At 38.4% G+C, this 27,738-nt stretch overlaps 3 protein-coding genes across 4 annotated transcripts in view; all 3 read right to left on the bottom strand.

The window, feature by feature from the left end:
- Positions 1 to 5,484: 5,484 nt before the first annotated feature.
- Positions 5,485 to 8,974, bottom strand: LOC119745804 (protein mago nashi homolog). Its single transcript, XM_038222414.1, has 4 exons — positions 8,836 to 8,974; positions 7,383 to 7,441; positions 6,791 to 6,984; positions 5,485 to 6,511 (listed from the first exon to the last, which is right to left on the bottom strand). Exons 1-4 carry the CDS (start codon positions 8,924 to 8,926, stop codon positions 6,412 to 6,414), a joined length of 444 nt encoding a protein of 147 aa, XP_038078342.1. The 5' UTR covers positions 8,927 to 8,974; the 3' UTR covers positions 5,485 to 6,411.
- Positions 8,975 to 10,499: 1,525 nt separating this feature from the next.
- Positions 10,500 to 13,823, bottom strand: LOC119746012 (dynein light chain Tctex-type 1). Its single transcript, XM_038222762.1, has 3 exons — positions 13,682 to 13,823; positions 12,903 to 13,068; positions 10,500 to 11,280 (listed from the first exon to the last, which is right to left on the bottom strand). Exons 1-3 carry the CDS (start codon positions 13,706 to 13,708, stop codon positions 11,132 to 11,134), a joined length of 342 nt encoding a protein of 113 aa, XP_038078690.1. The 5' UTR covers positions 13,709 to 13,823; the 3' UTR covers positions 10,500 to 11,131.
- Positions 13,824 to 14,127: 304 nt separating this feature from the next.
- LOC119745288 (dynein heavy chain 5, axonemal-like) overlaps positions 14,128 to 27,738 on the bottom strand; it is a 71,044-nt gene continuing 57,433 nt past the window's right edge. The window contains exons 63-81 of one of the 2 annotated variants that reach the window (XM_038221536.1): positions 27,245 to 27,374; positions 26,612 to 26,806; positions 26,029 to 26,184; positions 25,471 to 25,653; positions 24,685 to 24,928; positions 24,051 to 24,165; positions 23,379 to 23,569; positions 22,391 to 22,698; positions 21,650 to 21,785; positions 21,139 to 21,278; positions 20,681 to 20,845; positions 20,053 to 20,247; positions 19,617 to 19,767; positions 19,052 to 19,188; positions 18,510 to 18,641; positions 17,605 to 17,817; positions 16,809 to 16,937; positions 16,539 to 16,665; positions 14,128 to 15,862 (exon numbers count right to left, since the gene is read on the bottom strand). In XM_038221536.1, the coding sequence (XP_038077464.1) occupies positions 15,579 to 15,862; positions 16,539 to 16,665; positions 16,809 to 16,937; positions 17,605 to 17,817; positions 18,510 to 18,641; positions 19,052 to 19,188; positions 19,617 to 19,767; positions 20,053 to 20,247; positions 20,681 to 20,845; positions 21,139 to 21,278; positions 21,650 to 21,785; positions 22,391 to 22,698; positions 23,379 to 23,569; positions 24,051 to 24,165; positions 24,685 to 24,928; positions 25,471 to 25,653; positions 26,029 to 26,184; positions 26,612 to 26,806; positions 27,245 to 27,374 (3,331 nt within the window). In that variant the 3' untranslated portion in view covers positions 14,128 to 15,578. The remainder of the gene's footprint in view (positions 15,863 to 16,538; positions 16,666 to 16,808; positions 16,938 to 17,604; positions 17,818 to 18,509; positions 18,642 to 19,051; positions 19,189 to 19,616; positions 19,768 to 20,052; positions 20,248 to 20,680; positions 20,846 to 21,138; positions 21,279 to 21,649; positions 21,786 to 22,390; positions 22,699 to 23,378; positions 23,570 to 24,050; positions 24,166 to 24,684; positions 24,929 to 25,470; positions 25,654 to 26,028; positions 26,185 to 26,611; positions 26,807 to 27,244; positions 27,375 to 27,738) is intronic. The other variant, XM_038221537.1, reaches the window with a different exon arrangement.

Genomic DNA, 27,738 nt, shown 5'->3' with positions numbered 1-27,738 from the left:
CTTTTTAAAAAAAAATACTCTGCAGTATTTGTGATTTGAGAAAAACAACAAATGTTCACATTATTCTTGGTCAACGTGCTCATCTCTAAGGTTAAAAAATAATCTTCTTTGTAAAAAGTGTGTATGCATTCTAAATCCAGTTTCTGATCATTTTGCAGTTGCTTCAATGCTATGAAGTTTTTATTAAATTATTAAATGCATTTTTACCAATTTTGTGGACGCCATATTTCCTTTGAACACCACATATGACAAAAGATATTTTGGGAATGTGTTCTTAGGGCCCTTGGGCATCTTCCTAGCAATTTTCAAGCAATTTCATTTTTTTGCCAAAACTGACAAAAAATGCAAGGGGTTAGCCTTACTTTTTTATCAAATTTTGCTCAAAAATTGACTTTTCTGGAAACAACCTAGAAACACTTTAGGAGGCATGATAAGCAGATTTCCATCGTTGTAAATCGATAATTTTGAAACTTTGGCAAATATAAAGGATTTTTGACCAAAAAAATGAAAAAAAAATAATTTTTACCAAATTTTCGGACGCCATAATTCCTTTAAACACCACATCTGGCACCAGAAATGTTGGGAATGTGTTCTAAGGACCCTCGGGCATCTTCTTTGCAATTTTCAAGCAACTTCATTTGTTGGCCAAAATTGGCAAAATATGCAAGGGGTTAGCCTTACTTTTTCAAAAAATTTTGCTCAAAAAATGACTTTTCTGGAAACCACATAGAAACACTTTAGGAGGCATGGAAAGCATATTTTCATCATTCTAAAGTGATAATTTTGAAAGTTTTGGAAGATATAAGGGATTTTTGACAGATAATTTTAAAAAATTTAAATTTTTACCAATTTTGTGTACGCCATGGAGTTTTTATTAAAGCTGAAATAAATGAGTTTGAACTGAAGCTGAATATATTGTGTTTCGACTGTCTTAATAACTTGTGTCAATTTCCTTGTTTTCGTGCAGACTTGTGAAATTTTGTTTTGTGAATTTTTGGGGGGAATTATGCCTAGAAATCATAAATAACGGATGGGGGGGGGGTGTCTTAAAATAGTCTTACTTTTAAATTGAATACATTGCAGATGGAGATGGTTAAATTGGCAGTGTTTTAATTTACAATTATGGATACTTATAAATTTATTTTAAGAGTTTAGGGGCACTGACTTGAGCAACAAGTAAAGCAATTATCAATTTTGGAGGGGTAATATTTTATACATTCTTTGGGAACAAGTTAAAAGACTCTGGGAATGAGGTGAAAAAGCCCTGGGGATGAGGCTAGGACCTTGGGAACGAGGTAAAAAAGCCCTGGGGATGAGGTTAGAACCCTGAGAACGAGGTAAAAAAGCCCTGGGGATGAGGTTAGAACCCTGAGAACGAGGTAAAAAAGCCCTGGGGATGAGGTTAGGACCCTGGGAACGAGGTGGAAAGGCCCTGGGGATGAGGTAAAAAGCCGAAGCTCTGACAACGCACTTGAATTATTACCTTGCTAATTATTGTAGTCGCCATATTTCCTTTAGACACCACATATGGTACCAGAAATTTTGAGAATGTGTTCTAAGGGCCCTCAGGCATCTTCCTAGCAATTTTCAAGCAATTTCATTTTTTGGCCAAAATTGAAAAAAAATGCAAGGGGTTAGCCTTACTTTTTTATCAAATTTGGGTCAAAAATTGACTTTTCTGGAAACAACCTAGAAACACTTTTGGAAGCATGGTTAGCATATTTATATCATTCTAAAGTGATAATTTTGAAAAATTGGGCAAATACAAAGGTTTTTTGACAATAAAAATATGAAAGAAATTAATTTTTACCAATTTTGTGGACACCATATTTCCTTTAAACACCACATATGGCACCAGAAATTTTGAGAACGTGTTCTAAGGGTCCTCAGGCATCTTCCTAGCAATTTTCAAGCAATTTCATTTTTTGGCCAAAATTGAAAAAAATGTAAGGGGTTAGCCTTGCATTTTTATCAAATTTGGGTCAAAAATTGACTTTTCTGGAAACAACCTAGAAACACTTTTGGAAGCATGGTTAGCATATTTATATCATTCTAAATTGATAATTTTGAAAATTTGGGCAAATATAAAGGATTAATGACAATAAAAAATGTGAAAGAAATTAATTTTTACCAATTTTGTGGGCACCATATTTCCTTTAAACACCACATATGGCACCAGAAATTTTGAGAATGTGTTCTAAGGGCCCTCAGGCATCTTCCTAGCAATTTTCAAGCAATTTCATTTTTTGGCCAAAATTCAAAAAAAATGTAAGGGGTTAGCCTTACTTTTTTATCACATTTGGGTCAAAAATTGACTTTTCTGGAAAACAACCTAGAAACACTTTTGGAAGCATGGTTAGCATATTTATATCATTCTTAAGTGATAATTTTGAAAAATTGGGCAAAAACAAAGGTTTTTTGACAATAAAAATATGAAAGAAATTAATTTTTACCAATTTTGTGGACACCATATTTCCTTTAAACACCACATATGGCACCAGAAATTTTGAGAACGTGTTCTAAGGGTCCTCAGGCATCTTCCTAGCAATTTTCAAGCAATTTCATTTTTTGGCCAAAATTGAAAAAAATGTAAGGGGTTAGCCTTACTTTTTTATCAAATTTGGGTCAAAAATTGACTTTTCTGGAAACAACCTAGAAACACTTTTGGAAGCATGGTTAGCATATTTATATCATTCTAAAGTGATAATTTTGAAAATTTGGGCAAATATAAAGGATTTATGACAATAACAAATGTGAAAAAAATAATTGTTTACCAATTTTGTGGACACCATATTTCCTTTAAACACCACATCTGGGCCCAATTTCATAGCGCTGCTTAACAGTAAGCAGAAAAGTTGTGCTTACTATAGCAGAAAATCATGCTGCTGCTTAAGCACTATTTCATGCTTACGGTTGCACGCGAATGGAGATTTCTATTGTTACGTCACTGATTTAAGCAAAGTTTTCTTCTGGGGTTAAGCGTGCTTTTGCTGTGCTTACTGCTTAACGGTCCCTATGAAATAGATGGGGGCTCGGTAAGCACAAAGTCGGCTGTTAAGCAGCGCTATGAAATTGGGCCCTGGCACCAGAAATTTTGGGAATGTGTTCTAAGGGCCCTCAGGCATCTTCCTAGCAATTTTCAAGCAATTTCATTTTTTGGCCAAAATCGAAAAAAATGTAAGGGGTTAGCCTTACATTTTTATCAAATTTGGGTCCAAAATTGACTTTTCTGGAAACAACCCAGAAACACTTTTGGAAGCATGGTTAGCATATTTTTATCATTCTAAAGTGATAATTTTGAAAATTTGAGCAAATATAAAGGATTTATGACAATAACAAATGTGAAAAAAATAATTGTTTACCAATTTTGTTGACACCATATTTCCTTTACACACCACATCTGGCACCAGAAATTTTGGGAATGTGTTCTAAGGGCCCTCAGGCATCTTCCTAGCAATTTTCAAGCAATTTAATTTTTTGGCCAAAATTGACCAAAACTGCAAGGGGTTAGCCTTACTTTTTTATCAAATTTGGCTCAAAAATTGACTTTTCTGGAAACAACCTAGAAACACTTTTGGAAGCATGGTTAGCATATTTAAATCATTCTAAAGTGATAATTTTAAAAATTTGGGCAAATATAAAGGATTTATGACAATAACAAACCTAAAAAAAATAATTTTTACCAATTTTGTTGACACCATATTTCCTTTAAACACCATATATGGCACCAGGAATTTTGCGAATGTGTTCTAAGGGCCCTCAGGCATCTTCCTAGCAATTTTCAAGCAATTTCATTTTTTGGCCAAAATTAGCAAAAAATGCAAGGGTTTAGCCTTACTTTTTTATCAAATTTGTGTCAAAAATTGACTTTTCTGGAAACAAACTAGAAACACTTTTGGAAGCATGGTTAGCATATTTAAATCATTCTAAAGTGATAATTTTGAAAATTTGGGCAAATATAAAGGATTTATGACAATGAAAAATGTGAAAGAAATTAATTTCTACCAATTTTGTGGACACCATATTTCCCTAAACACTACATCTGGCACCAGAAATTTTGAGAATGTGTTCTAAGGGTCCTCAGGCATCTTCCTAGCAATTTTCAAGCAATTTAATTTTTTGGCCAAAATTGACCAAAACTGCAAGGGGTTAGCCTTACTTTTTTATCAAATTTGGCTCAAAAATTGACTTTTTTGGAAATAACCTAGAAACACTTTTGGAAGCATGGTTAGCATATTTAAATCATTCTAAAGTGATAATTTTAAAAATTTGGGCAAATATAAAGGATTTATGACAATAACAAACCTAAAAAAAATTATTTTTACCAATTTTGTTGACACCATATTTCCTTTAAACACCATATATGGCACCAGGAATTTTGCGAATGTGTTCTAAGGGCCCTCAGGCATCTTCCTAGCAATTTTCAAGCAATTTCATTTTTTGGCCAAAATTAGCAAAAAATGCAAGGGTTTAGCCTTACTTTTTTATCAAATTTGTGTCAAAAATTGACTTTTCTGGAAACAAACTAGAAACACTTTTGGAAGCATGGTTAGCATATTTAAATCATTCTAAAGTGATAATTTTGAAAATTTGGGCAAATATAAAGGATTTATGACAATGAAAAATGTGAAAGAAATTAATTTCTACCAATTTTGTGGACACCATATTTCCCTAAACACTACATCTGGCACCAGAAATTTTGAGAATGTGTTCTAAGGGTCCTCAGGCATCTTCCTAGCAATTTTCAAGCAATTTAATTTTTTGGCCAAAATTGGCAAAAAATGCAAGGGGTTAGCCTTACTTTTTTATCAAATTTGGGTCAAAAAATGACTTTTCTGGAAACAACCTAGAAACACTTTTGAAAGCATGGTTAGCATATTTATATCATACTAAAGTGATAATTTTGAAAATTTGGGCAAATTTAAAGGATTTATGACAATAAAAAATGTGAAAGAAATTAATTTTTACCAATTTTGTAAACACCATATTTCCTTTGAACACCACATATGGCACCAGAAATTTTGAGAATGTGTTCTCAGGGCCCTCAGGCATCTTCCTAGCAATTTTCAAGCAATTTCATTTTTTGGCCAAAATTGAAAAAGAATGCAAGGGGTTAGCCTTACTTTTTTATCACATTTGGGTCAAAAATTGACTTTTCTGGAAACAACCTAGAAACACTTCAGGAGGCATGATCAGCATATTTTCATCATCGTAAGGTGATAATTTAAGAAATGTGGGTAAATATGAAGGATTTATGGAATAAAATTTTTAACAATTTTGTGGACCTGATATTTCCTTTGAACACCACATCTGGCACAGGAATGTGTTCTAAGGGCCCTCAGGCATTTTCACATTTTGAGAAGTCAATTTTTAATTTTTAGAAGCCAATTGTATAATACTATTTTTCAATCAAATACTATTGGGAAATCAAAGAATAAAATTATAAGCAAATTGCCAAAACAAAACAACACAAACTCAAAGAAATCAAAGTAAAAGAAACACAGGTTTAATATCTATGAACAAAATGTGAACAACAAAACACATTTTCACAGAAATACACACATAAACAAAGTAAAACGAAACAATATACAGTATTCAATAATGGGGGTAACACAGATTAAAAAAAACCCTCAGTTTCTAGAAAAATTCACTATCCTTAATTATCTCAGCAGAAAAACCCAAACACTTCCATTTGCATGAACTTACAGGGTGTAAATCTCTTCCTGTTGACTGTTAATCAAGGCATAGGGACCAGGATTTGCAGGGAAAATCTGTCGGAAAATGAATTTCTAGATCACAATTGTTCTGGTTCTTGTAAGATGGTGGCGATTTAATTTAGGGTCACATTATCTTCTTCCACATGGTCTATAGAGGGCGTTCTTTTTCCCAGGCACACAAAACAAGATGACATTCAAATGTTCCCAAGACTTTGTACAGTGTTTAACTATTTTACAGTACATTGTTTAACTATTTTAATGGCACACATGGTAAGAAAAAAAGGAGGAAATCAGCTGATCTGAGAAAAAAGGTGCATGCCTGTTGTCGTGAAACAAAATTCTTCCCTGACAACGTTTGGAGAGAGTATGGAATTTGTCATTGGTTTTTAGCAAGTGCATTTGGTGTGGAAGATTGGTAATGAAAATACTCAAGAGGATTTTTTAACCAATTGCGAATTCCCTCACTTGGGCGAGTAACACTGCTAGAAAGCACTGGTGACATTTTGACACTTTTCTCCTTAAAAAAACTACCTCTCCCCCACCCCTAAAAAACAGAACTAACAATCTCAAAGTCCCTCAGTGTGCTTCAAACATGGTTTCTCAACATTACCATTTCCAGTGTCATATAAGCCCCCACCCCTCAACAACGCCAAAATGAAAAAAAGGAATGGTTTACAAGGTGTCCTGTGATTGGCTAGATGGGTTTGATCTTGAAATGTAGACCAATCAGGGAGAAGACAAGACACTTGAGATCCTGGACGAGGTAGTAGAAGATACGAAGACCCTCAGAATCCCTGGAATGATAAAAGGAAAGAAATTGACAATCTTAGGAGAAAACAAAATTGAAAGTCACAATTGGCGCTTAGGAAAATATTACAAACAGATATCAATTTAAATAAAATTATTGATTCAAAATGGGGGGGGGGGGGAAACATCTTAATCTTTTAAAAATTACATAATGTAAGGGTTGGGTCTAAAGACTCATACAACTTTCTTTGAAAGGAGCATGCCTCTAAAAAAAGAAAAAACTTTGGAGGATGAATCATTAGCTCCTTTCCAGACAATTCACATACTTGCTGCTATTGACGTCGATCAGCGATCCAATCTTGCTAGTGGTGAAGGAGATATGTTCGTTGCCCATGACGATCTCCAGTTCCTGGCGCCCGACCCGGTCTGGTTGCGGCCACAGCTCATCGTCCTCCTGCATCAACTCGCTGTCTTGGACGATTCGCTTAAGCTCATCGATGACAGCCTTGTGGACGTAGGCCTGGTGAGTAATGCACAAACACTCCATGGTTCGAGTCTTTTTAAAGCAATTTTCCTGACACCTAATGAACTTTTCCGAATCTTCGAAAATTTACCAGACTTCTGGATAGCAATGGCACTATCTTTAAATTCTTGAAAACTGAAAGCTAAAATAATAGTTTGACCCCAAGAGGGGTGGGTTGAGGTGGGTGGAGGTGGGGTGGAGGGGGTAGGGTGGGTGAGGGATAGGGTGGGTTAGAGATATGGTGGGTGAGGGATAGGGTGGGTGGTGATGAGACAATGCAATGGAGTGAGTGGTTGGACGGGGGCATATGGGGAGTGGATTTAGGGTAGGGGGTAGGAGGGTTGGTGGGGGAGGGGTGCAGGGGGTCACAGACAGATTTAAAGCACTTATCTTACCTCTTTTCTGATCATGACATCATTCTTGTAATTTGAATTGTTGGCATACCTCAGCTTTCCTGAAAAAATAATCAGCAATTGTTTGCTATAGTTATTCTCAAAGGTTTGTTGCTGTGCTTTGCAAATCTTGGTTTAATCTCCAATGAAAATTCTGACTGAATCTGTAGTAATTAGTTTTGAGAAATAAAAAATGCTTCACTGACTGGGTTCCCCTATTTTAATAATGGAGTGTATAGTTTAGGACCCTGTTCCTATAAAAAAAAAAGGATAAGAGAATGAAAATCCATTTTCACTCCTTGGACTCACCTAAGTAGATGAAGACACCATGTTGAATATCTGCAGGAGTGCAGGATTAATTTTGTGGAAAGACAGCAGGCTTTTGATTTTTGAGGGAAATTAGAGTGTAAGAATAACAGCGACTATGCAGCGCACACGGAAAAGAAACATGGCATCCGCTTGACGTGTCATGAGTGTGTTGATTTGGTGGTTACTCAGCTACTGGAATATCAGGTAAGAGACGTCATATTTTCTCCCAAAATACTGTTCAATTTTTTTTAAAGGATCAATATAATTAAGAGATTGCCTGAGGTTGCAAATGTCATTTTACTTTTTTAGCTAGAGTGACAATTTTTTTTTTAAATCAAAGACACTGACTCACTGACAAATAACCAACAAATTGTATTCTAAATATGCCCTATTGTTTATCTTTATGTTCGGCACAATTGCAGAATACCCCGCCACTCGATCTATCCACCTCGTAGCCGGCTACGAGGTCACGGCTGATTGACCTCAATAAACATTCTCAGCGATACTTGTATGTACTATGCGTTATGCTCCATTGCACTCCCACTTCGTGACCGCGTAGCCGCCAACAGGGTAGTTGGTTTGGACTTAGAATTTTTTCAGCAACTCCCATTCCTTTTGTGTTGCTTCGTTCTCAAGCATATTCAAGGGGACTCCCACTCCGTAGCCTCGTAGCCGCCAACAGGGTGGTTGGTTTGGACTTAGAATTTTTTTCAGCAACTCCCATTCATTTTGTGTTGCTTCGTTCTCAAATAATGGACCCCCACTCAGTATCCGCGTAGCTGGCAATGGACTTGAAATTGAATTGTTTCTTTTGCAGTGATTCCAACCTCGTAGCCAGTGATTTTAGGGGTGTATTTCCAAGTGGCGGGGTATTCTGCAATTACTCCTTATGTTCCACCAACGCTTTACATTCCACAAAAACATTGTTCACTCTTCTATTTACAATATATTCCCAGATATTCCACAAAATGCACAAAACAAGATTTGGCTCTGTAGCGCCCCCAACGGCATGGCGACCAACGTGCACGCATCGCGTGTGTAACGGGGTAAAACACGTAAGGAGTACAGCATAAAAACCTCATTTTACATGCAATAACTTCCTTTCTTTTACCTTAAAAATTATCCTGGAATATCTATTGTTACTCACCATCTGGTCTGAACTCAAACTCAAGGAATTCGTGGCCGAATTTGCCTTTGTGGCCGACGTAATATCGCAAGTAAAATTCTCCTTCCGACATGTTTTTGGCTTTGATTGGCGTATTTGCGCCGCTTGATGGCGCCCTATCACCAAACCCATTTCGTATGGAGGCGGGGCTTGAATATGGGGGGGGGGGGAGTTGCGTTTTAAATAGAACTTTCCCCATTTTTCACTCTTGAAATCCATCTTTTTAAAAACAGAGTTTAGCATAAATTTCTTGTAATATAGTTTCTTTTTGCGAAAAAAAAAAGATTTACGCTTTCTTTGTGTTTGTCTTATCAAAGCAAGGTAAAAATATGGTATGGGACTATGCAAGTTTTAATTTATGCAGATTTATGCATATTAGATTTATTTCTAGACAGAGAGCGGGAAGCATACCGCATTACAAAATTTCACACCAATCCATCAAGATAGGTTTTCGCTTTGTATTTCCTTTTTCTTTCTTTCAAATAATATAAATAAAAAGAGCAAACGGCAAACAAAATAAATTTCAAATCAAAGACTACACTGATGTTATAGAATGTAGTAAACAAAACAAAAATGCACATAAAATTAATGTACTAAATTAGAATTTGCTGAAGAGATAACTGTGAAGATGCAACCAAGCTGACAATGTGATGAACTCGACAAATTAGTCATTTACTACAGTTATAAAATTAATCGCAATATTCATTAGGGGTGTGCATCGGAACTGGGTACCTGGTACCCAACCGCTGATGTCAGGAACCGGTTCCAGATTATAGGATCGGGTACCTATAACCAACTTCACATATTACTTAGTAAACTTCTCAGACAATGAAAAAGAGAAGTTTTGAATGCCATTTGTGGGATATTTTCAAAATGAAAACCGGGATACATGGAAAACCGAAACAGATTTCAGGTTTACGTGCATTTTAGCGCATGACAGATGACGCTCGCCAAAGTTGCAATTTACACTGCTAGTCAAGAAGCTCTTTAGACAACTTCTGGGATTTTAACTTTGCAGTTGGGTTTCCTTTACAGGTACCTGGGTACCCATGTTTTACTTCAATAGGGTACCCAGTACCCATAGGGTACCCAGTACCCACAGGGTACCCAGTACCCACAGGGTACCCAGTACCCACAGGGTACCCAGTACCCACAGGGTACCCAGTACCCACAGGGTACCCAGTACCCACAGGGTACCCAGTACCCACAGGGTACCCAGTACCCACAGGGTACCCAGTACCCACAGGGTACCCAGTACCCACAGGGCACCCAGTACCCAAAGGGCACCCAGTACCCAAAGGGCACCCAGTACCCATAGGGTACCCAGTACCCATACTACCCGTAAATGCACACCACTAATATTGCTTTAAATAACATCAGATTTTTGTCTTACATCTTACAAACTTTGACTCCCCAAAAAGGCTGATTGTTAAGTTAATTATGAACATTGCATCTGTATCAGACACCATGAACATTTCTGCTTTACATCTTTTGTTAGATCAACTATTCAACTGCTATTAAAGTTTTAACTAATACATCTATTTATTGAAATACCTGCACCGTGTAAAAGTGCGTATATATCATGCTTTTTACACAGTTTCAGACTCAAAGACTGTACAGAAGTTATCACCCAGTGCAAATAAAAACAAATTTACAAAACCTTTTTTTTTAGTTGTCATGCACGCTTTTACAATGGAATGAAATGATGACAATGTTATGATTTAAGGTCAGAAATAAAATTGAATTCTCAACTTAAAAGAACATTATTTTGGAACCTTTCTGCTTTTTAGTTCTAGTTAAAGTGTAAAGTGTGGTGGACGGAAAAATTCAATGGGGTAGTATTGCAAATTAATCAAATAAAAAAGGATAAATGTAAAAAAAAATGGGTTAATTTTTATGAACAATCAAGACTACTACAATGTAGGCAAATGAAAGTAGCGTGTTTTATCATTACAGTTGCGAATAAATATGAGAACAGTCAAAAACACAAAGGGAAATGTGCCATAGCTGGAAGTCAACGGACAGCATAACATTAACATTTACAATCCCAGGATATGGGTTATATGAACCCATTGTCAACCAATCCTATGTCCCTATATTTGAGTAAATTCCATAGTACGGTTAATGCCACCTTTTTCAAAAACATCCCATTCACATTACAAGCATGCAATAAACTCGACAGGGAAAACGTACTTCGACTCATTCAAAGATGACCCCTGACCCGACCTCCAACCCTCATGAATATTTACATGGTTTTTGTTTATAAGGAGGAATGCAATCAGATGCTGAGGCCGAAGACGCTGACGATGCAGTACATGGTCTTGTTTTCCCATCTGACAGTGCAGCTGCCGTCACTCATGTTGTCCCAGTAGCATGAACTCGCAGTGTGCAGACCGGCTCCGTTCTTCTGCATGATCACGCACGTCACTGAATGAATAAAAACAATCAATGAAAACAGTAAATAGATCAGAAAGCAATTTTACAATGCATAGTAAAGTCTAGAGTCCAATTACCAGTGAGATGGGTCCAATATTATTAAGCTGTAACCCTAACTCCCTGGGCATTTTTGCTAGGATGCAACTTCAATCCTGCAAAATACTCGAACTGTCTCCCATGTCAAAATGGCATACAGCCTCAATCCTGCCAAATGCTCCAGCAATCGCTGTCAATATGTTGAGGCAGACTCAGTGACATCCTGGAGCAGTGCGGAGGATTTCAAGTATGATGTAGGCCTAAATTTATGCACAGCTGAGCATAAACAACAAAAGGTCCGGCCCAAGACACAGTGCTTCCTCCAAAATCAGCCACACATTTTCACCATATAGCCTCAATCCTGCAAAATCATTAATTTTGCAAAGAGGATTTTGGAGGATTTGGGAAGGTTAGGGTTAAAGCAATGTAGTACTCATGTCCATCCCGAGTTCGGACAAAAGGAAATCACTAATCCTCACAAGTCCAGTCACAAACGACAATGGAAAAACAATTACAAAGAACTGTTTTTGTCACAGTTCTGTGACAAACACAACATCACTGCTTAGCAGAACTACTCAGTACCTAGCTGGAGTTACCCAGCCCTGAGTTTTATCATTGGGTTGTCATCTAGGGCTGGAGCGTATTTTTCTCGTAACTTGTAGTATATTCAAAAATTTTTGGAAAATGTTCAATTTTGTCCCCGTTACATTACACACTAATTGCAACTGCAACTCACCCCAAACTTGCCTGGAATAACCATTACACAGGTCCTTGAAGTAAAAAACGATCCACGATGAAGATTCAGCCTACAATTGCAGTGAAAACAGGAGGAATAACCGCTAACTTGACAACCTTGCTGGATTGGCCAGGACCGCAATTGGTTTGTGCACAAAAAAAATTGTGTACAATGAATGGCGGTCAATTAACAGGCACAGAGAGCGATCGCTGTCAACTACTCGGTTTTGCCGGCTGCGCTGGGCTGTTGGCGCATGACGTCACGCGGAAGCGTATGACCCGATGACTGTTTCATGCACTATTGGTTGCGGTTCCAGTACCAAAGCTGTGATGCGAGTGGTAAACCTTATATTAGTGCATGAAACAGTCATCGGGTCATACGCTTCCGCGTGACGTCATGCGCCAACAGCCAGCGCAGCCGGCAAAACCGAGTAGTTGACAGCGATCGCTCTCTGTGCCTGTTAATTGACCGCCATTCATTGTACACAATTTTTTTTGTGCACAAACCAATTGCGGTCCTGGCCAATCCAGCAAGGTTGTCAAGTTAGCGGTTATTCCTCCTGTTTTCACTGCAATTGTAGGCTGAATCTTCATCGTGGATCGTTTTTTACTTCAAGGACCTGTGTAATGGTTATTCCAGGCAAGTTTGGGGTGAGTTGCAATTAGTGTGTAACGGGGACAAAATTGAACATTTTCCAAAAATTTTTGAATATAATACAAGTTACGAGAAAAATACGCTCCAGCCCTAGATGACAACCCAATGATAAAACTCAGGGCTGGGTAACTCCAGCTACTCAGTACCAAGCAAGTTTTTCTCTAAGAAAAAAATTAGCCAGATTTACCAATGTATTTGAACGGTTTGCCCAATTTGGTGAGCTGGTTCAGGCACTGTTCTACCACATTGGACGTCCACTGGTTGATCTTGTTGTGTTGGTAGGCGTTGCCGCCTATCGTGCCTTCCACAGCCTCCTTGATGATATTGCTGACTTCATCCACCACAAACGAAGTCTGAAATTAACAATCAACACATTGAAACGTTAATATCAAAATCACAAAATTTTGAGTGTCAGTGTCACATGGTGTCAATCAATTTAATTTGAGTGCAAATCATGCAAGTGGAATTTGCTAAATAAGATTTTATTACATGTATTAGGAAATAATGTTGCAAACTTGCATCCTGATGCCATTTTTTAAAATCATATCATGATATAGGTGTAGGCCTACATCTCGATGAACAGATGAAGGTCAGTCCATGGTCAGTCATTGCAAAAATGTTGAATTTGAAAAGACATCAAATGATCAATCTGGAAGTGACACTGACAGAAACATTTCTAATTTTGTTACAAAATACTTTGAAAATACACTCAACTCGCCTGGGTCTTACTTAGCTCTTTGTACACAACCAAAGAAGTGGCGTCTGGATACCACCCTTTCCCATACAATTATGCCATTAATGTTTCTTTATTTGTATTGTTATGGCTGGTTTCAAATGTCAAACATGTCAAACTGGATCACTGATTTTCAATTTCATCATCATGACTTCCCCACTTTTTTATTTCACATTAAAACGAAATATTATATCACCAAACACGAACAAATATTATATCACTGAAATCCTTACCTCCTCAGCTGTCTGGTACTCTTCCATTTTTGTCAAATTATTTGATAATTCCCGGTCAAAACGCACGTTTTTCAGCACCAAAAAATTGACTCGCCGTGTTTCACTTCTCGGTCGTTGGCAACAAGCAATGCATTGTGGGAGCTTAAATTCAATCGATCCGTCGTTTTACAGACGGCTGTTTGAGGTTGTGCCTCGTAAAACAGCCGTCGTATTAGGAAACTTTTTATTCATTTTATCAAATAAAACTGGGACGTCAAAATGATGTCAGATTTTCTGTGAAAGAATATTAAAGGTTTCAGAAAACTGAGAGAAATACAAACACAATCCCTTGAGGTAACAAGACTCATTTTTATTTCACCTCAAAAGCCTGTGGTTACATGTCAACGAAGCAAAAAATATATATGAATACACAAAACACTGACAAAAAGATATAAAACAATTATAACTATATTTAGTTTTAATGAAGAAATTATTCAAGTTTATTTTCCAAGGTAGAACTTGCATATTTAAATCAAACATTCATCTGGACGGATCATTTGAAAATACTTGTCTCAATTTTGAATTGTTTGTATTCATTCAACTTACTCTAGGCCATCAGAATTATATGTTAAATTTACATTATGAAAAAGTTATTTGGCCAATTGTAACATTAATTAATTAATTATCAAATTGGGTGGTGAATACGTCTACATAAAGTAAGTACTTTTGTTGGACAAATGGATAAATACAACAAACCCACACGTGAAAAGAACAAAAAACAAAACCAGTTTCAGAGAATTTCAGTTCAGAGAAAAGCATTCCAGTTACAAAAATATCAAATTTTAGCATTTTTTTTTTTAGAATTAGCATTACAATAAGTTCATCTTTGTTAATTGGACGGAAATCTGATTTTTAACGAAAAAGCTAAGAGCACGTGCTTGTAATATAAATAAAACAGTAAGTTATATATCTTTTTATGGACGCAATTAGTCGAGATATGAAGGCACTGGGAAATCGGGATGGAAGTGTCAGTTGTTAAAAAAATTCTGGAAGTTAAAATTCACAATGCTGGATATGTATATTGCTGAAATACTTTAAAAATACAAATGGAATACAATTTGTGTATATTCATTCAGTTCAGTGAGGTTATATATTGTCTTCACACGACACAAACTTCTACAAGATAAATTTAATGCCACAGCAGACATAAAGCAAAAAGCAATTTCTCTTTTTGAACGACTTAACCACTTTAAAAGATTACTTCTTTCAATTAATATAAAGCGTACAAACCGCAGCGTTAATTGCATAACACAAAATATATTTTATTCCGCAAACCACAAAAAAGCACTAAGCACTGACATTTACAATACATTTTTTTTTTCTCACCAAATGCCACAAATTATATAGTTATAATAAAATTTAATTAGATTACCAGACTATATTTGGACGGTTTAAGTTGGACGGTTTTCTTTCATTGAACATTTGTCATCAAACTCACGTGTATTAATCAATTAAAGTGCACACGAGGAGGTTAGTTTGTAATAAGTAATATTACAGGGGAGAGGCATTTCACTTGATAACAAAAATAAGTTGGAGCAGCAACAAATAAACAATACATGTTTATAATTGTAAACTTCATTGCATTTACAAAACCGACAATTTATTGAAATTTAATTCAGAATATATTTTATTTTTAACTATTGTAATTGATTTGAAGACAAAAACTTTAAAAAAATGCTTACAATATCATTTTCAAGCCGACAATTTATTGAAATTTTATTTTTTTATCACACATTTCAATAAATTTGAAGACAACTACCCAGCAAACGCATGCAATAGCTTTCACACAAAAAAGCTTTAAAATATCAAACTTAATTAAAAAATAATGAATAAAGCAAGCAGCTCTACCCCCCTTTTTTTACTTGGTGTCGCAGAGCAAAGCCACACCCCTCAAGATCCAGTGATCTGGGTGATGGACGGTCTTCAGGAACAGCGGGAAGATGTACGTGAGATCGGTACGTCTGGGCTTGCTGTAGACTGGGCACTCGTAGAGTCTGGGGTCCTTGGGCCCGACGGCGTTGATGGCGTAGACGTGGACCACGGGGAGGGGAGTGAAGAGGACTTTTGGAGGGGAGTCGATGAGTTTGCAGTTGCGGCGGTCCCAGCCGGCCCCGTCCAGGAAGAGGCCATGGACGTAGACACCTAAAAATGAAGAAAACACCAAGATGTGAATTTTTTTATTTTTTTTTTATTTATTCTGGTTTATTATTAAAAAAAACAAAATATATTGTACACAACAGCATAAATGCTGACAATTACAATATTTACAAAATAAGGCTAAAAGTTCATATCGTCACAGTTACAGTAAAATTTAAAAGGGAGAAACTATTACAAACAGACATGATACAAAGCATAAAATTCACACACCAAAGGTGAAAATTTACATTCCATACAACTGATGATTTTGAAAAAAAAAAAAAAAACAGGTAATGGATTCACAGAAATATTACAGTTGCGGTTTAATAACATGAATAGACTGGGTGGAGATGCTTAGCACACATATCTGCTAAGCAAAGAAAAGTTACGCTTCGCAAAGACAGGTTAAATCTGCTTGTGAATTTGAAATCTTCTCGGCTGTGTTTTGTTAATCACATTATAACAAGATCATGTATTCTCTGCTCCGCAGCTCAACGTTTTTGTTTTTTGCTTATGTGAGATTATCAGTAAGGATCGTGAGCTGCTTGCTGATGTGGAATCAATATGGCTTGAAAAGAGATTATTTCACAACTTTTGCAAACTACAAGACCAAATATGCTGCTCAAGGTGGTCACTTCAAAGAAAGGCAGGAAGAAGGAAAGAAATTTGATCAAGTTGTTACCTTCAGGGGGTGGGCCGCTGATGTCCTCCTTCATGAACCTGGTCATGTCGTTATGGAGCACCACGCTGTCCAATGCCCAGCCCTTGTGAGCTCGTGTGATCTCCTGTCTCATGGCTGTCAAGAAGCCCTGCAAGAAGAATCAAGTAATTAAAACCGTGAATGATTTGACGACATACATAGCCGCGACACTTTTCATATTTGTTCCACAGAATACAGAGCCACATGTGGCAGTCTCCTCTTGAATAAGATGATAGTGGGCTACTGTCTTACCTGTGGATTGAAGAAGCCAGTCATCCAGAAGACGCTGGGACGTCCCTCAAAGCACCAGGTGTGGAACTGGGCGTTCCTTTCAATCAGATCGGTGAACCAGAAACCGAGGGTAGTGGACTGCCAAGATATCTACGACCCAAAAAGATATCACAACCAGCAACTTGTATTAAAAAGACAACTCAGTTTGGGCATTTTCAGTCCACTTCATCACTAGAACTCAACAGGCTCAACACCTTGAACGCTTTCTGGGTGGATATGTCGCGTGGTATATAAATGTCTTTATAATTATAATTTGAAGACATGTTAGTAGCCATGTGGTACATCAGTAAAGGGGGAGTTGAAGACAAGCCCTATGAAGTAAAATCACCTGTCAAGTCACAAATCCCTCAAGTCAAGTCACAAATTACTCAAATGAACTGTGTAAAGGCATTCCCTTTATCATCGTTCATCCCCCGTTACTTACCACCTAATGATATGACACGGGAATTAGTTCAGCTACATCTCTGATCATAGGTATGAACTACAGGTTGTGTGATACTTTTTAACTTGTGTCAATACAAATCTGAGCAAGTCTTAAAGGAAAGATAAGGCTGTGTCCGAGTTACTGGCTAAGGCTAACAGTAACACACAAGTCTATAAGAAACTGAGTACTTTGTCTTAAATGAAAGATAAGGCTGTGTCTGAGTTACTGGCTATGACTAGCAGTAACACACAAGTCTATGGGAAGTGGCTACAGCAGCTCCCATAGACTAGTGTGTGAAAGCAAGCCATAGCTGTGCCATCCTTTGCTTTTTACCTTCTTCCAGCTCTGAGGCACCCTGGCATCGTAGATGTTGTCCAGAGCGTCTCGGAGGTTCTCGCTCATGATGATGGTGCCGTCGATGGCCAGCTTGAGGTCCATGAGGGTGGAGCGGACCGTGCTGATGACCCGCTGCATCCGGTCGATCTCCTGGCGCAGGAAGATGTTAAGCGGGGACAGGATGCCCATCTTCTGCAGACGGGCTTTGACCTAAGATGTTCAACAATAAGAACAACGATTTCTTCATATACCAAATGCAGTTGAGATTACACGCCAATACAGTTAATAAAAGTTTATAAGAATTCATTTTTTACACTGTAAAAAAAAAGTGCATATAAGTAAACTGCAGTAAAATATCTTGCTTGTGGACACTACCCAGATTATTTAATGGTCAGTATTTCAAAGACTATGGTAAGAAAAGGATAAAAGTAATTGCAGTAAACTATCTTGCTTAAGGGCACTAGTCACGATTCATTGGCTCATTTTAAAACACATTTTAAAGACTGCTAAGCAATTGGAGACAAGAAATTGCTGTAAAGTGTCTTGCTTGAGGACACAAGTCATGATTCATTGGCTCATTTTAAAACACATTTTAAAGAAAGCTAAGAAATTGTGATATCTGCAATTGCAGTAAAGTGCCTTGCTTGAGGACACAAGTACCATTAGACTTTGGCTTAGTTCGAGGTGCACACTGATAAGACTATGAAAGTTCACATGCTTCAAGCTAGCATGACAACTGGACCACAGCAGTTCACACGAAAAGCTTCAGAATGATTTAGTAGATTCTCTTGTTTTAATCTCTGCTGCTAAAAAGTCACAATGCATCTAACTAAACACTTCAACCAAGCATACTTGTCTGTGTTTCATTCTACTATTTCAAAATGTCCTAAGCAATTGCCCACCTCATGAGGAATGTAATTAGGAGGCAGTTTCTCCAACATTTCGTCGGCTTGTCTGTAGACAAAAGACTCACGAGTCTCCCCACCGCCACTGCCACTGTCCTTGGGCTGGATGTTGACAATCAGCTCCAATACCTGTTCAAAGAAAAAAGGTTGAAGGCTCATTTTTCCCCTTGCATTACCAAACAAATACCAAAATAACTGTTTCAAAAAAAGCATAATAAGTTCAATATTCTCATTGTAATACTCATCAATCACCAAAACAAGGTAGCAAATAATAGAATGAATGAAAAAGGTTCTGAAATGAACTTTTTTGGGGGCAAGGGTGGAAGGGGTAAGTACTGGGCAGGTAACTTCATCAAGAAGATTAGAATGCACCAGTAATTATTTAAAAATGGTCCACTAACAAGGACTGAAAATATGTGTAAGGGTTATAAGGGTTACAACATATCACTTGGAACGGAATTTGCTTTACTTGGTGACTTGACAGATACCAGATCTCAAAATGAAAAAAAAGGAAAAGATCATTTGGTTTTTGTTCATACCTCGGTAGCCATGTTGGTCTGGTACGTGATGTCAGCGTTTGGATGTAAGCCAAAGGCCTCGGGCGAGTCCACCAATGGAAGGTTCTCGATAGCGCCGCGGTACTCGTCCACGCTGCGACACTTGGGAATAGTATAACCTGCGAAAAGACGGACACATTGTAAGTTATTTATCTAAGTTACATATAAACCTGGGCCAAATTTCATGGCTATGCTTACCAAAAGAAATTCCCTGCTTACTGTAGCAGAAAATTACGTACATATAGTTAGCATATTTCATGGGTTAGGGAGGAATTTTGGTTTTATGTGTACATCCTGTAAATAAGGATTTTGTGCTTACAGGGTTGGCACAGAATTTTTCTGCTAGCGCTGTTAGCACAGAATGGTGATCGTAAGCACGGATTTCCATGGTTAGCAGAGCTGTGAAATAGAGTGCTAAATATCTAGCTGGACCTGAATTTTGACTTATTTATTTGTTTATTCTGAAGTAAATAGGCCATCTTGACACACTATACTATAACATACAAGACTTAAGTTTTGTTGTTTATAGTGTTTTTTTTGCACTCACCTGTATAAAACTTGAATTTGTCTGAGAACATGTCTTCCGAGAACCAGACCCTGGCGTAGGTGTTGAGGAGACGTTTGTCGTAATCGTCGGTCACGCGGCCACCGTACTGGACCTCACCCAACATGTAGCGAATGGTGTTCCAAGACACACCCTGTCAGAAACAAGCGAGTAGAAAAAGACGTCTTTTACTGCAAAGTATTGGAAGGTTCCTTTTTTGTGATTGAAATTATTCTAATTGATCACAATTTTCAATTGAATGTGAGAGTTGTGTCTGAGTCCACCACAAGTCAATCAAAAGGCTGCACATACTATGGGATGAACAATGAAAACTAAATAATCACAATAATAACCCTAATGAAATAAATTTATCATGGTAACTAGAAATAGCTCAACCAACCAACACTCAGACAGGGGCACCAATGAACAAACCACCCACCTTCTTAATGTCCAAGTCATCCAGGTGATTGTTGACAAACTGCACGCTGGATGTGAAATCAGCCTGGTTGAACTCGTAAGGGATGTTCCATCCCAGAGGGCCAAACTTGCGTCTCTCCTGCACGGTGGTGTGCAGGAAGGCCACGGCGTACAGGATAGGCTTCCATTGCATCATGGTGGAGACTTCTAGTTGCTCCTATGGCACAAGAGAATAAGAGAAAAAATTGTTAGCATCTTGAGAAAAAAAATTATGAGTCTTGTTTCTGTCTGTGAATGTTATTGAAAAGCATATCCTTAAATTTCTCCAAAATATAAATCCATTTAAAATATTTTTGGGGGAAAACAGAGTAATTGCCTAAAAGTGCTTCACAATTGTTACCCTTGTTCATCAAGCCATGAGACCAATTTTCGGCAGTCTGGTCTCTGTCCTCCCAGGCACCCATTTATACTCGTGGATGGAGAGAGGCAATTGTAGTAAAGTGTCTTGCCCGAGAACACAAGCGCCATGTTCCCGTCAGGGTTAGAAACCACGTACCATCCTATATGAGTAGGCCATGTAACCACTGGACCACGGCATTCTGCTATTTTTTTACCATTTCTTTTTTTTTTAAAGGGGGGGAGATGTTTACCTGTGTGATACCGGCATAGGTTCTCTTAAGTCCTGCCTTGATGCCCTGGGGAGGCTCGTTAGTGTACTTGATGGACACCTGCAGCAGGTTGATGGGGAACTTGGGATGTTCCTCGGTGGTGATCCACAGACGGAAGGACTCATGAACATTCTCCCCAGACAGGATCTAAAAGAACAGGATTAAAAGTTAAAACGATGTTTGTATTAACAATAGTTTTCTTTGGCTTCTCTGGACTAGTTCATGACTCCTAAGATGAACATGGTTTATGTTTTCTTACTAATATTTCTTGATAGTCTGGATCCGAGACCTACAGATTGGGACTATTCTGATGAATCTCTGGTCACATAGGCGACAGTATCGTTTGACCAAAATGTGCATGATCTAAGAGACATCTGGGAGATTTTGAGGTCAGGGAACCAGACTTTATCTCTCGGCTCAGACGGTGTGAATGGACTTACCGTGTCCAGAAGTTCATCCAGGAATCCCAGGCCAAGATGGCAGTTCTGAAGCAGGACCCATCCGCCTTCTGTCATGAAACCGTTGAGCAGCTTGCGGGCGTGCACCTCCTGGCCCTGACCCATGCTAATGGAACGACAACCTATAAGAAACAATCAAGAAAAAAGATAAGCATGATTTCCTTCAATACACTGCTGACACTTTGAAAACCCTGGATGTGATTCAAAAAGGTAAACGAAAATTATGGACAACGGTCCTTTAAATTCACATCCAAAGCTTGGATCCCCAAGTAGTCTTCAACAGCTACAAGGATGAACAAAGAACTTGACTGGGTGGGATCTGAACCTGTGATCTCTGGAACACTGTAACAATGCTCTACCAAGTGAGCTATCTAGCATTATGTTACAAGTCGGGCCAGAAGTACATCACCAGTCTATTCACAAAGACTTGGACTTGGGACTGAATGGCTTGTGATGGGACTTGTGATCCAAGACTGATCGTGGGGCAACTTACGGATGTTCATCTTCTTAGCGAGTCCCTCGATGGAGGCGGTGGGGTCGGATCCCATGGACAGGAAGCAGGCCATGGGTGTCTTGGGGTCGCTCTCCTCCCACATCTTCTCCATGTTTAAGATCACGCCCTCCGCAAACTGGGGATAAAGAACAAGTTGTGGATGGAAAGTTTTGGATTAGAAAAAAGTTTTGGATTTGAAAAAAATTGTGGATCAGTGAAAAAGTTGTGGTTTTGAAACAGTTGTAGATTTGAAAAAGTTTCGGATTTGAAAAGTTGTGGATTTGAAAAAGTTGTGGATTTGAAAAAGTTATGAATTTGAAAAGTTGTGGACTGGAAGAAGTTGTGGACTTGAAAAATCAAGGGATTTGAGAAAGTTAGGGACTTGAAAACTGAAGGACGAAAAAATTGTGGATATGGAAATGGTGACTTGGAAAAACATAAACTAAACAAAACTGTGGCTTTGAACATTAGGAAGGTGAAATTGTGGGTTTGAAAATTGGGTAATGGGTAAACTGGATATCAAAACTTATTGTGATTTCAAATAAACTGAGGTTTCAAAAGAATTGTAGATTTGAAAAACGTAAAAAATGTGAGCTCTGAAGATGAATTGTTTTTTAATATTGCGAGACTGAAAAACGAAAACAATGAAAGTTCAAATTTACATGGGAATCTGCAAACATATTGACCAATCTACTGACAAGTTGACTATGTGAACAAACTGAATTACAAAACTTGACAAACCTTGACCCCGATAGAGTCAGCGATGTACTTCCTAGCCTGCGGAATGGTCCTGTCCGGGCACCAGGACCTGACCAGCAGCAGCTTACGGAAGACGTCCAGGGACGAGGAATATCCATCTGGTATGGTAGCCTCCTCGGGCGCGTCCTCGTCAAACCACTGCTTCCAGGCCTTGTCGTTGCGAGCTACCTGGCCGACGATCTGATTGAACTGGGGCAGCTTGCTCAGCTGGACCAGGTTCAGCCAGGTCATGTCTAGGATCCACTTCCTGGGTTTGGGTTCCACGGCGTTCAGGTCCAAGGAGGCACCACCTGAAGAGACAGAGATGAACCAAAGTGATGAATCGATCAAGAAGCAGCAATCATAACTTTTCTGAGTAACAAACTTCTTGCTCAGGCCACAGATCTTGTTACAGCGTCAGAGAGACAGAGATTGGAATATTTAAAGTGACCTCTCCCCTGAATCTACCAGACTCATTTATTTTTGTATTAAGGTTTGTGCTCAACGATTTCAATTTAGCCATGGGAATTTTGGTGGTGTCCCTAAGTAATGTACTTTACCACAACTGTTTTTCTCCATCCACTAGAGTGGAAAAAGTGATCTTAAATAGGGGACTGTATTAGTGCTGAGTTTGAAAAGAGCCTGTCTAACTCTAGTTTCAAAGTTACAAAAAAGCTGCTTCTCATTGTTTGTAATTACATCAATCCAATTTCTTGGGTACAAATTTGTCGCACAAATATTTAGATGTCATAACATACAGACGGTTGTTTGTTTATTTACTAATTTGTTCCTGGTAATGAACCATGGCCCCTTACAAGCAACCATGCGACTATGTACTAACCCCAAGTCTTCTGCAAGAACTAATGAAATATTAAAAGAAATGCCACCTTTACGAGAGTATGGATACGTACAAGTCCAACCAACTTTTACAAATATGAAATCTTTCAGTACAAGAACAACAAAATTGGAATCGGTTTATCTTAAGTCTCACCTTTGATGAATGTCTGGAACTCGTTGTGCTTGATCTTGCCCCCCTGCATATCAATCTTGAGAGCAAGGAGGATGGTGAAGAGGAACTTGTGGTTCTCATACAACCCTCGGGCCGTGTAGGTGAAGACTGCATAAGTCATGTACTCGATAATGTTGGCGATACGCTTGGAGGTGATTGGACTCTTCTGAGATCTGGAGAAGAAAATACAGAAGGTCAAATTATACTTGGCTGATTCGAACCAGCCAACCAATCCCATTAGCTCGGTGGTCAAGTGGTAAGACATCTGCACTAGAAAGCAGGAGGTCGTGGGTTCGAGTCCCATCCGAGTGATTTTTTCCAACTTTCACTTTCACTCGGGAGGTAACACACTGAGTGTACAGTGTTTATACGATGGTGAAGGGCAAAACCTAATTTGAGTCAAATTATACTGTTGTTCGACGTCTGAAAGGTCCTAATAATGGATCATCAATTTACAGCAAATACTATATGGCTTTTCTCGACCTTGAAAAGCAATCCAACTGAACATTATAAACTACAGCCGAATCATCATGCAAAATATCTATAACCTGGTAATCGACTTTGCTTTCTTGTTAGTTAGTCTGTCTTCCTGTATCAAGAGCACTTTTTGTTAAGAAGACCCTATTCATTTATATCGAACAGACTTTTCCTCACCTGGCCATTGAAATGTCAAAGATGCCCAAGAACTGCTTGAGAGAAGTCTGGTACATGACGTTCACCATGCTCATCTCAGTGATCAAGAAGTACAGGGTGCTGCCTCGGGTGGCAACTGAGAAGGAAATCAAGAAATTACATGTGGTTAATTACAACAAAATAATATCCTTTTTATCAGTAGCTTTGGACTGAATTTCTGCTTAAGCTGTTTCTTCTGGTCAATGGATGGAATTTTCTACACTCTCTCTTTTTACTTATTCCATTTTCATAGTTATTTATTCCAGACTCCATGATAAGAGCTCAAACATCATTTATCGTTCTATCTCCAAAATGTAATGCAGGCATGCAACTAGGAATTAAAAAAACCCAGGAAATTCCAAACCCCACTAAACTTTGCACAGTATTTTTCAATTTGTAATGGCATTCATTTGAAGTCAAAAACGAGGAAATCAGCGGATCCAACGAAAAGTTGCATGCCTGCAAATGGAATCAAACGAGTTGAACTGGACATTTTCAAAGTTTTGTATCGAAATAGAATTCAGAATCAGGTGTAATCTCCAATAAATTGCAATCGAGCTCAGTACTCAAGGCCCACTCAAGTACAGGGCAAGTTGACCCACTAGTTGACCCTTACCAGGTCTGAACTCCTCTCTGGCTGTATTGATCCTGATCTCCGTCTCGGCAGCGATGGTCAGCTTCTCGCTCACGTCCTCGGCGGTGATCTTGGTGACGCGCAGCACCTCGATGAGGGACTCGTCTTCCACGAGGGAGCCCTCCGTGCTGGTCAGTCGGTACAAGAGGTTGTCCTCTAGTTCCTGCATCTTGCGCTTGTTGGCCGTGACTTCCTCCATCAGCTTGGTGCGCTCTGCTTCCAATTCCTGAACATAACCACAATTATCAAATTAATCCAACAACTTGTTATTCTGATCGTAACTCCTAAGAGCAATTATGTGGACAATAGAGGTGTAAACAATTATGTTTTTGGGCAACACCATTTAAGCAAAGCCCATTACAATGAAACGGTATTTCAAGGGTTTTTTATAATTTATTGGAAATGTTAAGGTTGTCTCTCAACAAAAAATGGTAAAATAAAAAAAATTAAAAAAAACAGGACAGAAAGATCAAGAGATTTATCCAAGGTTTAAGAGGGGAACTGGATACAAAAAGAACACAAGGAAATTAATTGTTTTCACAATAATTTGCCAGAAAAATTCTTATTAATCAAAAAACCAAAGTTGGAGAGATACATCTTTCCGAAAAGATGTCTTCATGATCAGTTAAGTGTGTATAGCTATAAATAGTGAAAAGCAACTCATAATCCACTACTGCCTTGGTGGTGTTCATAAGCTATAGGCTCCTGAAGGATTCAGGGATGTTGGGGTCAATCAATTAAAAAAAAGTCAATCAATTAACTGCGCACCTGTTTCTCAGTCAGGATGACAATGCCCAGCAGCTGGTCTTCCAACCCCTTCATGGTGACAGTGAAGTCAATGATGGAAGTACGGGCGCTGATCTCTGGGGTGTAGGCCGGGTTAGCCAGCTTGGTGGTCATGTACAGGCGGAAGTTATTCATCACGTCGCACTCCTTGTCACCCACTTTCACCTGTTGGAGTCACAAGGTTTCACAAGACAATCACAAGTCAATCACCAGTCATTATCAATCATCACAAATCACCAGAAGTCTTCACAAGTCTTCAAAAGTCACCATAAGTTGTCACAAGTCATCATAAGTCATCACAAGTCAATCGCAAGTCAATCACGAGTCAATCAAAAGTCAATCACTAGTCAATCACAAGTCTTTCACAAGTCATCACAAGTCAATCACAACTTATCACAAGTCTATTACAAATCTCATCACGAGACCTGTCTCAAGTCAAGTAACATGCTACTCTAATCAACTTTGATAAGGAATGCCTTTTTCTTTTGTGGCCTGAGATGTTAATTGACTCTTATTTCTAAGATGCATCTACTTTCTGACCTTGAAAGTTGATCCAGACTTGATGAAGTTCTTCTCCAGAACGTTGTCCAGTGCAGGATCCAGCTCCTCACCGATATCCTCAATCAATAGAGGGCGCCCTAGGGACAGACTGTCCTCAAGATGGGTTCGGAAGTACTTGTGGTTCAAGGAAGTCACCTGGCACAAGACAGACAAAAAGATTCAGTGTATCATCTGTCCTACAATCTCCTTACATCAAGGGCACTTTCCACTTTTGCTTGCCACCTGAATGTGACTCATCTGTATAAAACTCCCATTTTTCAATGCAACATACAAAAAATGTGACCCAATAGTTTGTGACAACGTCGACTGATTAAATCAGTCAACTGATCCAACTGGTCAAGCGGCCCAATTAAAAAAGGCGACCTAACTGGTCATGCAACCCAATTAAAGATGTCACCCAATCAGTCAGGTAACCCAACTGTAGATGCCACCCAAACTGGTCATGTGACCCAATTGGGCATTTAACCAGATCAGTCATGTGATGTGATTGGTCATCTGACCACAATCATGTGACCTCATTTGTCATATATTCGCCAAAGTAAAAAAAAAAAAAAATGGTTACCTGTAGCTCGTTGGCAGCTTCCTTGTTCTTGATCCAGACCTTGCCTTGGCCCTGGGGATCAATCAAGAGTGGGTACCGGGTGGCTTTGGTCACGATGATACCATTCTGGGTGGAGAGTTCATCGTTGGGTAGACCCTGCAGGTTCCATTCTCCAACGGTGGTGTTGTCCACCAGCATGCCAGTGATGTTGAGTTCCTGTGATAAAGGAAACATTTCGTTTGGGGGTCAGTGCATACTTCTCATTCAAGTCTCATTATGACACACGCTGAGTTCGGTTCATTCAAAGATTTGATGATAAAATTTTTTATTTTATTTTATTTTATTTCTTATTTTAACTGGGTAGCCCATTCAGTGGAATCCACTGATCTCCCATGGGTCCCAGTAAACAGAAGACAACCAAGATTTGGTATGATTTTTAGATTTTTATTGCCAATGCTGTACAGAATAAATCTACAATTAAATCCAATGATATGTAAATGTTCATTTGTAGATATTTAGTTTTCAAATCTAATGATATGTACATGTTCATTTGTAGATACTTAGCTTACAGAGCTAATTATTTTCAATAATTCGTACTTCTTCTTACTGTTTTCTGACTTGAACAGTATTTAATGAGAGGCATAGCATACTCACATCACTGTACGGGATCTTATTGATCATCATCTCTTTCTTCCAGCTCTTGAGCAGGAGGTTACGGAATTCCTGGTTGAAGGGTCCAGAGTAGGACAGGAAACCAGTAGCCAGGAGAACATCACCCACCAACCTAGGCACAGATCATAAACACTTCCTGAGCGATCCTCCTTACACTTAGATCTTTGTCTTGTCCTCAAAATTAATTAAGCTGCGAAACCTATTCCAAGTAATTTTTGGATGATCCATATTAATTTTTTTTGACGCATGATCATCATAATTTGACCTTGGACAATGTGATAATTTTCTACCTTTTGAAAGAATAACTCTCTGAACTGTAAAAAAGGCCTTTGATCATTTTTGAAGACTTGAAACCAGAGGTATTGTATACTTTAGGAAAGCTCTTTCTTTGCTTGAAAAAATGGGGTTAAAATCTCAAAAACGTGATTGTATGACCTAACCCCATTAAATTTGGGAGCATTCACATTACCATTCAT

The sequence above is a fragment of the Patiria miniata genome, unplaced genomic scaffold, assembly GCF_015706575.1.
Source record: "Patiria miniata isolate m_02_andy unplaced genomic scaffold, ASM1570657v1 HiC_scaffold_7, whole genome shotgun sequence".
NCBI lineage: Eukaryota > Metazoa > Echinodermata > Asteroidea > Valvatida > Asterinidae > Patiria > Patiria miniata.
This window is presented reverse-complemented; position numbering and strand designations above follow the sequence as displayed.

Excerpts from the sequence above, each read along its gene's own strand:
- LOC119745804 (XM_038222414.1), bottom strand. The coding sequence starts at position 8,926 with ATGTCGGAAGGAGAATTTTACTTGCGATATTACGTCGGCCACAAAGGC. Across the intron at positions 6,985-7,382 it reads ATGTCATGATCAGAAAAGAG|GCCTACGTCCACAAGGCTGT; the intron begins GTAAGATAAGTG and ends ATTACTCACCAG. Across the intron at positions 6,512-6,790 it reads ATCGACGTCAATAGCAGCAA|GGATTCTGAGGGTCTTCGTA; the intron begins GTATGTGAATTG and ends TTATCATTCCAG.
- LOC119746012 (XM_038222762.1), bottom strand. The coding sequence starts at position 13,708 with ATGGAAGAGTACCAGACAGCTGAGGAG. Across the intron at positions 13,069-13,681 it reads AGTACCAGACAGCTGAGGAG|ACTTCGTTTGTGGTGGATGA; the intron begins GTAAGGATTTCA and ends TGTTAATTTCAG. Across the intron at positions 11,281-12,902 it reads CAAACCGTTCAAATACATTG|TGACGTGCGTGATCATGCAG; the intron begins GTAAATCTGGCT and ends TTATTCATTCAG.